The sequence below is a fragment of the Hippopotamus amphibius genome, chromosome 6, assembly GCF_030028045.1.
Source record: "Hippopotamus amphibius kiboko isolate mHipAmp2 chromosome 6, mHipAmp2.hap2, whole genome shotgun sequence".
Classification (NCBI taxonomy): domain Eukaryota; kingdom Metazoa; phylum Chordata; class Mammalia; order Artiodactyla; family Hippopotamidae; genus Hippopotamus; species Hippopotamus amphibius.
The window spans coordinates 101,057,554-101,069,712 of NC_080191.1; the positions used below are offsets into that span (position 1 = coordinate 101,057,554).

At 41.8% G+C, this 12,159-nt stretch overlaps 1 protein-coding gene across 1 annotated transcript in view; it reads left to right on the forward strand.

Annotated features, from left to right (window-relative positions):
* Nucleotides 1-2,680: 2,680 nt before the first annotated feature.
* MRPL3 (mitochondrial ribosomal protein L3) overlaps nt 2,681-12,159 on the forward strand; it is a 45,616-nt gene continuing 36,137 nt past the window's right edge. Inside the window, exons 1-4 of the mRNA XM_057739100.1 lie at nt 2,681-2,905; nt 3,928-4,112; nt 5,158-5,249; nt 7,156-7,254. Of these exons, the coding sequence (XP_057595083.1) occupies nt 2,814-2,905; nt 3,928-4,112; nt 5,158-5,249; nt 7,156-7,254 (468 nt within the window). The 5' untranslated portion in view covers nt 2,681-2,813. The remainder of the gene's footprint in view (nt 2,906-3,927; nt 4,113-5,157; nt 5,250-7,155; nt 7,255-12,159) is intronic.

The following is a 12,159-nucleotide window of genomic DNA, read 5'->3' on the forward strand; positions in this document are numbered from 1 at the left end:
GATATTAGGGACCCGGGGTCCGGGGTGGTCTCTGAAGGATGATGTTAGAAATGCTGGGAAGGGACTTCCCTGGTGGCGCAGTGGTTTAGAATCCGCCTGCCAATGCAGGGAACATGGGTTCAATCCCTGCTCCAGGAAGACCCCATGTGCCACGGAGCAGGTAAGCCCATGCACTACAACAATTGAGCCTGCGCTCTAGAGCCCACGAGCCACAACTATTGAGCCCATGTGCTGCAACTATTGAAGCCTGCTCACCTAGAGCCCATGCTCCACAAGAGAAGCCACTGCACTGAGAAGCCCGCAAACCACAACAAAGAGCAGCCCCTACTCGCCGCAACTAGAGAAAGCCCATGTGCAGCAATGAAGACCCAAGGCAGGCAATAAATAAATAAGTAAATTTATTTATTTATTTTTAAAAAAAAGAAGAAAGAAATGCTGGGAAGCTTGAGCTTGGTTCCCTAAAGGAGACATGGCTGGGTTCCTCAAGAACTGGACTGGTCCTTGTCAATTAGCAGCACACTGTAGTGGCTAAATCAAGTAAAAGGATACCTCCCAGACCCAGCTGGCAATCAGGAGATGTGACAGTAGACAAAGCACATTTTACTTTGATTCTGTTCAGCAGTAGTATCTGCTAAGGATTTCATTGACTCAAGGTTGCCACTATGCACCAGGAATGTTCTGGCACTAGGGGCTAAGGTTAGTCTGAACGGCTGCCTCCTCAGGCCTCACAGGCTGCCGTGTGTGAGATGATCACTTACCAATCTTCCTCTTAGAGACAGAGGAATTCCAAAGCAAGGGTAATAACATATTTGTTTTAAGGAATCAAAGGAACAGAATGGCTGAGAGCACAGGCTCTGTGGCCACACTGCTGAGATTTAAATCTTGGCCCTACTAGCCGAGTGAACTTAGGTTGTGTAATTGCTCTGAGTTTATTTTCTCAACTGTAAAATGGAAATAATCATAGTATTATCACATGGGGTTATTATAAAGATCAAGTGAGGAAACACACTGAAAGGGTGAACATGAATCCTGTTAGGAATTGGACTGCAGAGTGTTTAATTTATAACGGAATGTCAACACAATATTTCTAGCAGATCACACCCAAGGTCACACCCCAGGTACAAAATGACTAACTTCTTTAATCTGAGCAATTTTGGCTCTTCACCATCATCATCCCTAGTCTCACTTTGTCCTTCTTGCCTCCAGAACAAAGTTATTGAGTTACTGGATTGTCCTTGATAGCATCCATTCCAAAACAAGTCCCTGTTTCCCTGATGCCACCCAGCATAAGTCCAAATCTTATAACTCATTTGCACAGAAGCATCCAGGTATATGCTCTTTCTTGCTGCAGCAAGGTAATTTAAACAAACTTTTTGAGTTTGGCTGTGCTCCTGGTGGTCTCTGACTGATGGGCTTCCACAATACTGAACACATATTATAGCATACTATATGCACAAGAAATGCTAGACCTTGGCAGTAGTAGACAAGCCTTTTTATTCCCAGCTGCTTGCATGCAGCATACCTCAAGACATGCTTATTCAGTAAAGGGCTGTTCTCAAATAACTGGGAAGCCTGGTTAGCATGAACAAAGCAAAGATTTTGAGACTGTGCTTTTTTTTCTAATTTTCATTTTTACAGAACAGTCCAAGTAGTTACCAGGAATTGACTATTGCCTGGACTTTTTAAGCCAGGGTAGCCAGATCTTGAATAAAATAGGGTCTTGAAATAGCTAAACTTTTAAGTTTTTATTTCTGAGTTTCTACAAACACCCATTTGACAAAGAAGGAAACAAACTTTTGGAGTGATAGAATCAATGCCCAGATACATACATGCCGATTAGGCTGGAACCCAGGACAAGGGTTTATTTTTACTTAAGGTGTATTAGGTATCTATTTAGCGACTCAAAATAAGAGTAACCATTTCTTCTCTCTGGAAGTTTCTTCTGGCCAGGAACCCATGAGTTCCTTGGCTGGGTGGTTTAGGCTCAAAGTCTTTCATGTATTGCAGTCATCTGAAAGGTTGCCTGCAATGGGAGGATCCCCTTCCTAGATGGTTCACTCCTAGCTGGTGAGTTGGTTCCTCTTCGCAGGGCCTCACCACAGGGCTGTCTGAGTGTCTGCAGGACGTGACTGCTGGCTTTCCCCATAGGGAGCCGTCCAAGAGCCCAAGACACCGTAGCAATACCTTTTATGATCCACCCCTGGAAGTCACACGACATCAACTTGGCCACATTCTACTAGCACACGCCAACCCTGTTTCAGTGCCGACTCTGTCCATCTGCCAGATGCGCTATTTTGGACCAGCACCAAAATTCTAAGTCTGTGTTCCTTCATTTATAATATAAAAATAACAACCTCCTTTCAGGGCTGTTTCTAACGTAACCAGTGCAAGAGTATCAAGCGCTGCTTAGTACAGTGAGCTGCCCCACAACAGGCATTACTCAGAAGTGATTTCGTTTCCTTAGGAAGCCTGCCCCTAGTTCTCCTCATTCTCCTAAAGAGGATCCCTTGTTTTGCACCCCTGGAGAGCCGAGTCAGTCAGACCCCGCCCTCCCCACCCGACTGCGACCCGACGTGGGACCATTCCAGAGGCGGAACTCTGGTTCCCGGGGCTGACCCCCTCACCGGTGCGCTTTGCGAAAGAACCGGAAGTGGCTCCTTAAATCTCCTTCCTCCGGGAGGGCAGTGGCGGGCGGGCGGCTGCTAGGACGGCTCGCGAGGGTTTCGTGGACGTGGACTCCGGCGCCGTGGCGCCCTGAAAGCCGAGCGGCAGGGCGCCCGGAGGCGAAGGGGCTGCGCCCTCCCGGCTTGGCCATGCCCGGTTGGAGGCTGCTGGCTCGGGCGGGCGCCCGGGTGCTGGACCGCGGCGCGGGCGGCCTGGGCGCTGAGCGCGGCGCGGGGAGCAGGTGGGTTTGGAGGAGAGACGGGGGAGGGGGGTGGTCCCTGCACCTGCGGCCTCGGGCTGTGGCCTGGCCCGGCGCGGGGGTCAGGGGGCGCCGTCCAGGCCTCACGAGTAAGAGTCGTTGCTCTAAGGACGTGCCCTTCGAGGGACTGAAGAGGTGGGGGGGTTTGTTTTTTGCTTTTAATGCTGATGAGCCAGCGACTGGCAGCAGGCGTTTCCAACAGCAGTAATATTATCTGCCAGTTAGTGAGCGTTTACTCTGCAATAGATGCTCTGTTAGGAACATTAGGCGTCTGAGCTCACGTAGCCTCACGTGAGAGCTGCTCTGCGTTTTGCAGATACCACCATTATTCCATCCTATCGTTCCGTTTTGCAGTTAAAAGGGAGGCTTAGAGAAGAGTGATTTGACCAAGGTCACTTAACTAGTAACTACAAAACTGGGACTCTAGCCTGGATATATCTACCTGTCTACAAAAGAGACCGCAGGAAGCTTTACTTCTTCTCTGACCCTCCTTGTAAGAATTACACACATTTTTCCTGACCTCCATCCCCTAAGGTCTTTTTTGGTGTGTTCAGCTAGTCAGAGGTCATGTCTTTTATGGATTTTTAGAATTTGTACACCGAGTTTCTTCAACACTCTGAGTCAAGGCCATGTCATTACAGGCAGGAAGTGGGTTTATCAGAGAAAGATGAGTAATCCCACATTCTGTTACCTCTCCGGGCTGTAAACTGTTAAGGTACATGTTCGCATGGGCCTGTGGCTTCTCGTGTCTACATAGGACTGCTCTGTTAGAAATGTGTTTACCCCAGAGGAGAAGAGGAAAAACTTTTCATCCAAGGTAGCTATCAACAGGTAAAACATAAGCCCTTTTATCATCATGAGGAATGTCAGGGAAAAAGCTGGAACAGAATCCAAACACTTTCCTAAGGGCCTGATTGCTTTCCAACTCATGTGACCTTCCTTTTGTACACTAAGTGGGAGAACCTTTTGAGTTATGCTTTGTTTTCTAATTTTTATTTTTACAGAACAGACATCTGGCTTTTGGTTAGATGTCTCCATGGCAAGAGTGGTACTTGGTGGGATGAGCATCTTTCTGAAGAAAATGTTCCCTTTGTTAAGCAGTTGGTCTCTGATGAAAATAAAGCCCAGTTAGCAAGTAAACTCTGTCCTCTGAAAGATGAGCCGTGGCCTATACATTCTTGGGAACCAGGTGATTATTTTGTATATGTTGTGTTCTCATCGCTTAATTACTGTCTGGCTGGCATGTTTAAAATCATAGTGACTTCTGGATAAATTTATCATCTCTTTATTTTTCATGTCTTAAGTGTGTCTATTTCATTGTGGTTTGCTTTGCAAGTATATTTCCAGCATCCTAGTCTACTGTTAGCGAATGTCTGAGGGTCATCAAGACTTCCTCAAGAAACTGCTTTGTAGATGAAAAGAATTGTTCTGCAAACATTTTCTTGTTTTCTTTAGATAAAAAAATAATATCAAGTAAATCAAGGAAGAAAAACTGAAAGAGTGTGATCTAAACTGTAACGTATCACACAGACATTTGCAGTTGGGGTATTCTAGCACTCCACGCCTGCCAAGCATAACCCCAGAATCAGCTCTTTGTGCCTGGTGGAGTGCTAAATCCATGTGTGGCTAGACCAGAAAGCATAAGGCCTTTCCTGGTGAGGGTGTTGTCATTGGTTGGGGGTTATTGTGGCTGTTTAGTTGTTTAATGGCTAGAATTCTTAGTGGAGCAACTTCAGTTTATACAACAAATCTAAGTATCGTGGTGGATGCTGACATATTTTAACAACGTGACCACTTGTGTCATCTCTATAACTCCAGCTAGCTTCTTAGAATTTGAGTAGTAGATGTTTTGTAGTTAATGAGGTTGGGTATGAATTTATCTAGGAAAGCAAAACAGAATAGTGGATTTATTTATCCTCTATTAATAGAGGATGCCCTCTATTAATACCACTGTTTTAAATACCAGAATGTCAGTTTAACTGTTTTCTTTATTTTGTACAGTTCTCTTATATTTTTTATTGTACAGAGATTTATTGAGTACCAGTATATTATGTCAGGCATGGCTGAAGGCACTTGTATCTGTAAGGAACAGTTGTATTTCACTCTGTGAATATATCAGCATGTTTCTTATCTGCCTGCTCCTTATATGAAACCAAAATTTAGGAAACACTGTTGTATTGTGTTGACAAGTGTTGAAAAATCTGTGTGAAAATTGATTTGTTTTTAACGGCCAGGTTCCTCTAGAGTAGGCCTTATTGCACTGAAGCTAGGCATGATGCCTTTATGGACCAAAGACGGTCAGAAGCACGTGGCCACGTTACTTCAGGTAAGAAAGAAACAGAAGATTCAACAAAGCCGTGTGTGTGCTGAGGTCTGTTTGTGCAAACCTAAATGGGCAACATTTGTGTCTTGAAACATATGGCTGTGTGGTGAAAAAGAGGTAAAGTGGAGCATAAATACTGTGAAAGGGCTTTTCTTCCGATGGTGTCAGTGAATGTTCTTATGTCTGAGTGGTGCCTCTCTTGATACTGGCATTGGAATAATTGGGGCAGTGAATTAAAAAAAAATTATAACCTAGCTTCTTATAGATCTACTAGTTTAATTCATAATCAGAAAAAAAATCTCAGTCCCATCTTATTTTCATCTATGGAGTTCTTTCAACTCCAGATTGTAACTTTGATCTCTTTACTAACTCAGAATGTAACACTTGTCTGGGAAAGCAGCATTTTGTTCTCTGAGATAAGGTTAAACTCTGATGGTTAGGAATGTAGGCCCTGAAACCAGAATACCTCGTATCTTGGTTCTGCCATTTCCTAGCTGTGCTCCTTGGAGCACTCTGACTCATCTATAAGAGATATAATTTTATTCTGTAGAAGAAATCATTGTGACCTCTCTCAAAGGGTTATTGTGAGGCTTGCACAAGATGATAAATGTCAAGCACTGAAAATTTAAAACAATATTAAATGTCCAATAAATGTTAGCTGTTGTTGTCTTTATCATTATTATAAAAAGAACACTGATAAAGTTGAGACCATCATTCCCCGTATCAGTTTGACCAGCTCAGTTCATATCGGTATCAAGCCTCAGACAAGTGATTAGGCAGGTAATGGAGATTAAAATGAGAGCTCTTGCACATAAGTGCTTCCAGTGCTGACAGGCACAGGTGGCCTGCAAGCCTTTAGTAAGTTTTTACTGACTCTGAATAATCAAGGAAAGGATTATTGTTTGTTTGGACTAACTTTGGGAGCTTTCAGGAATGATGGGTGGGATTGTAAATTGGTACAGCTACTTCAGGAAATAGTTTAGCATTATGGAAAACTTGAGGTAGGTGAACCTGTGGTTTCCCAGTTCCACTCCTGAGTGTTACTAGAAAACTTGAACAGATGATTTATAGCAGCATTACTCTTAATACTTCAAAAGTAGGAATAACTCACATGTCCATCGTGGTAGAATGGCTAAATAAATCATGGTGCATTTACATGATGGAGTGCTGAGTGGCAGTGAAAATGGACAGAATGGAGCCAGACAGAACAGTATGGGTGAACCTTACCAATAGACTCTTGTGCAAAAGCCGGAAGATATGGAGAAGTCTATGCGGTCTGACTCCTTTACTTACATAAAGATTGAACAGGCAGCACTGAACTACAGAATTAAGCAATACTGCCAAAGGTAGTGATTATAATGAAAAATTAAATACATGATTACCACAAATGTCAGGAGAGGTGGATATTTCTAGGGCAGTGCTTCTCAGACTTTACTGTACCTCAGAATCACCTGGAGGGCTTATGAAATAGGTTCTGATTCAGCAGGTCTCGGCTGAGGCCTGGGAACCTGCGTTTTCACCGAGTTTCCAGGTAATGCTGCTGTGCGGCTTGTCTGGGGGCCACACTTTGAGAGCCACTGCTCTGGGGTGAAAAGGGTGGGGAGCAGTGGGTGTGGGGGGACTGGGAAGAGACACAGAGGTTTGGGGGATTTTTGACATGGGTAGTGGTTACATGCATATTGTCTTTATAAATACTCATTTTGTTGTAGGTTTGTGTTTTATGCACTTTTTGTGTTGTATTCAATATTTGACAGTTCTTTTTAAGACTCTAGTAGGTTTTAGAGGGCTGATGAGATAAGAAACTTTAGGGAATTCCTAACTGTCCTAGGGCCTCAGTGTGGCTGGTAGGTAATGTTAACATGTATACTGGCCCATACCTAGTTTTTTTTGTTTGTTTGTTTTCTTTTAGGTACAAGACTGTCATGTCCTAAAATATACGCCAAAGGAAAACCATAATGGAAAAACGGCAGCCCTGACTGTGGGAGGAAAAACTGTATCATGTTTCCGTGTAAGGATGCGTTTTCATTCCTAGAATAGTGCATTTCATTAGTTTTAGATCTGGATTCTTTCGGATTCTGAATTCTGTAAATGTTGAGGATGTCCCATCGCCACAGACTTGTCCAGGAGGTGTCTGTGGACTTGGGGGGAGGCAGTCTGATAGAGCCACTGAGCCCGGAGTCTGGGAGCCTTTGCATTTGCTCCAGCATCTCCCTTCACTGCCTGAAACAAGTAACTTCACCCTCTGAGCTGCAGTATTTGCCCAGATGTAAAATGGGGATAAAAATACTTCTTACGTAAGAGGTTCAGGGTTACGTGAGACTTTTCACATGTACCTGGCATGTAACAGACACTCAACAGATGGTAGCTGATTGTTTTGTGTTTGTTTTATGTTTAATTTCATTTTTTTCCTAAATTGTTTCAATTCTTGACACCAACAGCATGTGAGGATTAATGTTATATATATTAGAAGGAGCTTTCAGTGTTGGGAAGAAAGCTACATATGAACTCACATCAGATTTTTCTAAATACAGTGTATTTCCCAAGTAGGTTAATAGAGTGTGGAGTTTGTAGTTTAAATGTGAAAAAATCTGCACAATTAGTATTTGGGGGTTTTTCTGGATGAGTAAAAGCAGAAAATACCTTTCTAGGAACAGTGGTGGTTTTACCAATGGCTACTGAGATGTCTTTCGGCTTACTAAAACATCACTTGTCTCTAGATTAACGTTTTTCCACTCTGAATTGTTTATGAAATGAACTTGTATGGAAATTAAGAGACAACATGTGTTGTGCAGCTGTCAAATCTAGCAAGTGTATATTGTTCATCTCCTGTTTCCTTATCATAGTTAACTTTTGAGCACTTATTACATGCTGGGTATGAAGGCAGTAAGTCTTTTATGTTTATGAACTTACTAAGCTTTCTCAGACTCTAAGGCTAATGAGGTTGAGTAGTTCCCTTGGGGACACCCACTGATAAGAGGTAGAGTGATGGTGAGACTCCAGAAGCCTTTCTTTCTTAACTGTGTCTTCATACCCACCTTCAGACGCACAAAGGAAGGCGGACTAAGAAATCGGCCATCTCAGCACAGTCTGTGAATGCAGCAAGCACATTGGCTGATTCTGCTTGTGGAGATCCTAGGAGGTGTCACAAGGAAGAGCCCAGAAAGGAGGGTGGGTGTTAAAGGCATGCCAGGCAGAGTGGGCTCTGCAGAAGCAGATGTGTGGAAGAGCATTGGTGCTTGGGAAGAGGAGGGCTGTGTGTCTGAATCTTAGTGTGCAGTGGGGCCACTGGGAGAATGTGGTAAAAGTATGAAAGATGGGGTTGTCAGAATGGAGGGCTCAGGAGGTTAGACTTCATCATGTAGACTTTGAGGAACTTTCTGAATTCTTTAACCAGGGTAGTGGTCAAATTGTTATCATGGTTAACTAAGTTAGAAGATTCCAGATGCAGGGAGGACATTTGGGAGGTTGTTTTAAGCCCTCAGGGAGAGTTGATAAAAGTCTTTTGCCCCAGAGCAGTTGCATTGGGCTTGGAAAAGGCAAGGATTATAAAAGACCAGGTGAGTGTGAGCATGTGGGAAGAGGACCCAGCGGGTCAATGCTGATGCCGTGACCTGCGACAGGGACAAGGAAAGGGATGCTTTGGAGGAAAGCTGTATTTGAAGTGTTTACAGAAAATCCAGGTGGAATTGTCCTGTAAGTAGTAGGATATACTGATCAGTAAATTGGCTGTGGTTGGAATCTTATACTTTAATAGGCCTATCTCATAAGTATTAGAGGACTTAGCTATTTTGCATATTATGGTAGTATAGTTAATTTTTCATCAAGGCTTTGTAGTAATATCTACTATTCTTGACAGTTTATTGACTGGTAATTACAGGGTTCAGATAATACCACAGTAATTAAAAGCACAGTGTGATATTTTTGAAAACTTTTTTTAAAATGTCAAATGTTTGAATTTTTAAGTGTGTAAATGTTTGCCAGACTTCCTGTGAATCAAGTGAACAGTTCTTCAGTTTGATAGACAACTGTTTTCTAATTGATTGTATTTCTGTGTTTTTGTTAAGACTAGCACTGCCGTCTTTATTTCATTACCAGTTTTGTAAATATGACCTACAGCCTTGCTGTTTGTAGGTCAGGCGTTGTGTTGGGGTAACCCCTTATGCTCCAGCAGATCTTTGCACATTACTTCCTCTGGACTGTGAGGTAGTGGGAAATGAGCAGGCGTGGGGTCACAAGAGCTGAGTTCTGATTCCGTGGCTACCATTAGCTCCTTCACTCCACTCCAGTTTCTTAGCCATGAAGACAAGGAAGTGGGCTTGATGGTCTCTGAATCCTCTCCTGTTCTAAAAGTCTCACATTGGTTCTCTAATATTTTAGTTTTTAAGAAAAAACAAAAGTTCCCCTCCTAAAATGTACTTGCTAGCTCAATTTATTCTATTTTACTTAGTGATGAAGATAGTCTTATTGAAACTATCACAGAAATGATAGTACTTTTATTTCTACTTTCGTGTATGAGATTCTCGTCTTCATACTGTAAGCTTTATCTCACCAATGAATATATAGCACAGCAGGGTGATTTGAATGCTGTATTCTTATACTGTGATGAATTTTAACCATTTAACTGGCATAAACCTTTAAAACTATTCACTGCGGTGGTATAGGAAGTGCTACAGAGGCCCTTTTATGCTTTTTTTTTTTAAAATCAGTATTTCTGTTTTTTTAAAATAAATTTATTTATTTATTTATTGGCTGCATTGGGTCCTTGTTGCTGTGCTAGGACTTTCTCTAGTTGCGGAGAGTGACAGCTACTCTTTGTTGTGGTGCGTGGACTTCTCATTGTGGTGACTTCTCTTGTTGTGGAGCACGGGTTCTAAGCTCATGGCCTTCAGTAGTTGTGGCTCATGGGCTCAATAGTTGTAGCTCATGGGCTCTAGAGTGCAGGCTCAGTAGTTGTGTCGCACGGGCTTAGTTGCTCCACTGCATGTGGGATCTTCCTGGACCAGGACTCAAACCCATGTCCTCTGCATTGGCAGGCAGATTCTTAACCACTGTGCCACCAGGGAAGGCCCCTTTTATTCTTTAAGATACTAATTTTCTAGGTCCAGAGGTCATGTATTGCAGTATTAAGAAAAAAGTTTGTCTTTGAATGACCTTTCATCAGGATAGGATGTGAAAATGAAGTTCTAGAATTCTTTATAAGTAAAGCATTTTGGTTCAGAAAGGAAAACTTTTGGTTTTTGTTTGTTTTGTTTTTGTTTTTTTGTTTTGTTTTTGTTTTTTTATGTAAATTTATTTGCTTCATTGGGTCTTTGTTGCTCTGCATGGGCTTTCTCTAGTTGTGACGAGTGGGGGCTGCTCTTCCTTGTGCAGGCTTCTCATTCGGTTCTAGGCACATGGGCTTCAGTAATTGTGGCACGCAGGCTCAGTAGTTGTGGCTCGTGGGCTCTAGTGCAGGCTCAGTAGTTGTGGTGCACAGGCTAAGTTGTCCCACGGCATATGGGATCTTCCTGGACCAGGATCAAACCCATGTCCCCTGTATTGGCAGGCAAATTCTTAACCACTGCACCACCAGGGAAGTCCCAGAAAAAGATTTTTGAAACTAAAAGCATACAGACTTTCTCTTGCACATTGTGACCCTCAGGGAAACTGCAAGTAAATTGATTGTAGAGGGTTTGAGAGAGAGAAAGAGAGAGAGAGACCTATGAATATATAATATTAAATAGTTAAGCATTCTAAAATGAGTTGATTGAATCAGTTTTATTTATAATAGGGCTAGAATGTTATTTTTTTTAATCTGTAAAGAATTTATGCCTCCAAGAAATTAGACTACTTTGCTTTTGCCATTTGTGTACCTTATAAATAAAAACTGATGTGGTACATGGTGTTTTTGAATAAGGATGTTAAGTGGCCTTAAGAGTTGATTAAATCAGTTCATCTTAGGAGCAGAGAAGCATTTTCATTGTGAGAAGAATAATTGCAGAGAACTCTGAAGAAGGAGAAAAAAATGCAGCCTCATAGATGGGATTATCCAAGTGTGACGCTGCTGTCAGTCTTTTAAATTGCCTTGTGAAATCATTTATTTGGAAGTTAGGGAAAAAAACTCTGTTACACTGTGGTTGACTTCAACTCAACTTGAACATTTGTTTTTTCTCAGGAAGATACCTATTAGTTTTATGATATTTTGATTTTAAAAGAAAAAAATTATTCACTGTTACTGAAACTGGACGATAATCAGGAAGTATGCATTACCTTTGTCCTTCTTATGTCTCAGCCTGTAGTTACTTAGTCAAGACATTTATCTTGTCCATTTTGTGTTACTAAAAAAAGTACAGAATTTTTCTCATAAGCTTCCTGGAATACTTAAAAACTGATATTAATAAAATAATATGTTTTTTAAATTACCAGGTAGAATATGTGAGGGTCAAAAATAAAATTGAAGTCTGTTCTAAATTTAATAAATCTGAATCTGATACATTAGGAAAATAATTTCAAGGATCCACATTTTAAAAAATTTTATTGAAGTTTAATTGACCTAAAACACTGTTAGTTCCAGATGCACAGCATAGTGATTCGGTATTTCTGTACATTACCAACTGAATCCTGTGATCAGTCTAGTTACCATCTGTCACCATACAGAGTTGTTATAGTATTATTGACTGCATTCCCAAGTTTACCTCTTAACCTCCCTCACTTATTTCACTCATCCCCCCACTCCATCCCCCTCTGACAACCAGCTGTTTGTTCTCTGTATCTGTGACTCTGTTTCTGTTTTGTTACCTTTGTTCATTGGTTTTTTAGATTCCACATATAAGTGAAATCATACGGGATTTGTCTTTCTCCATCTGACTTATTTCACTTCGCATAATATCCTCTAGACCCATCCGTGTTATTGCAAATGGCAACATTTCATTTT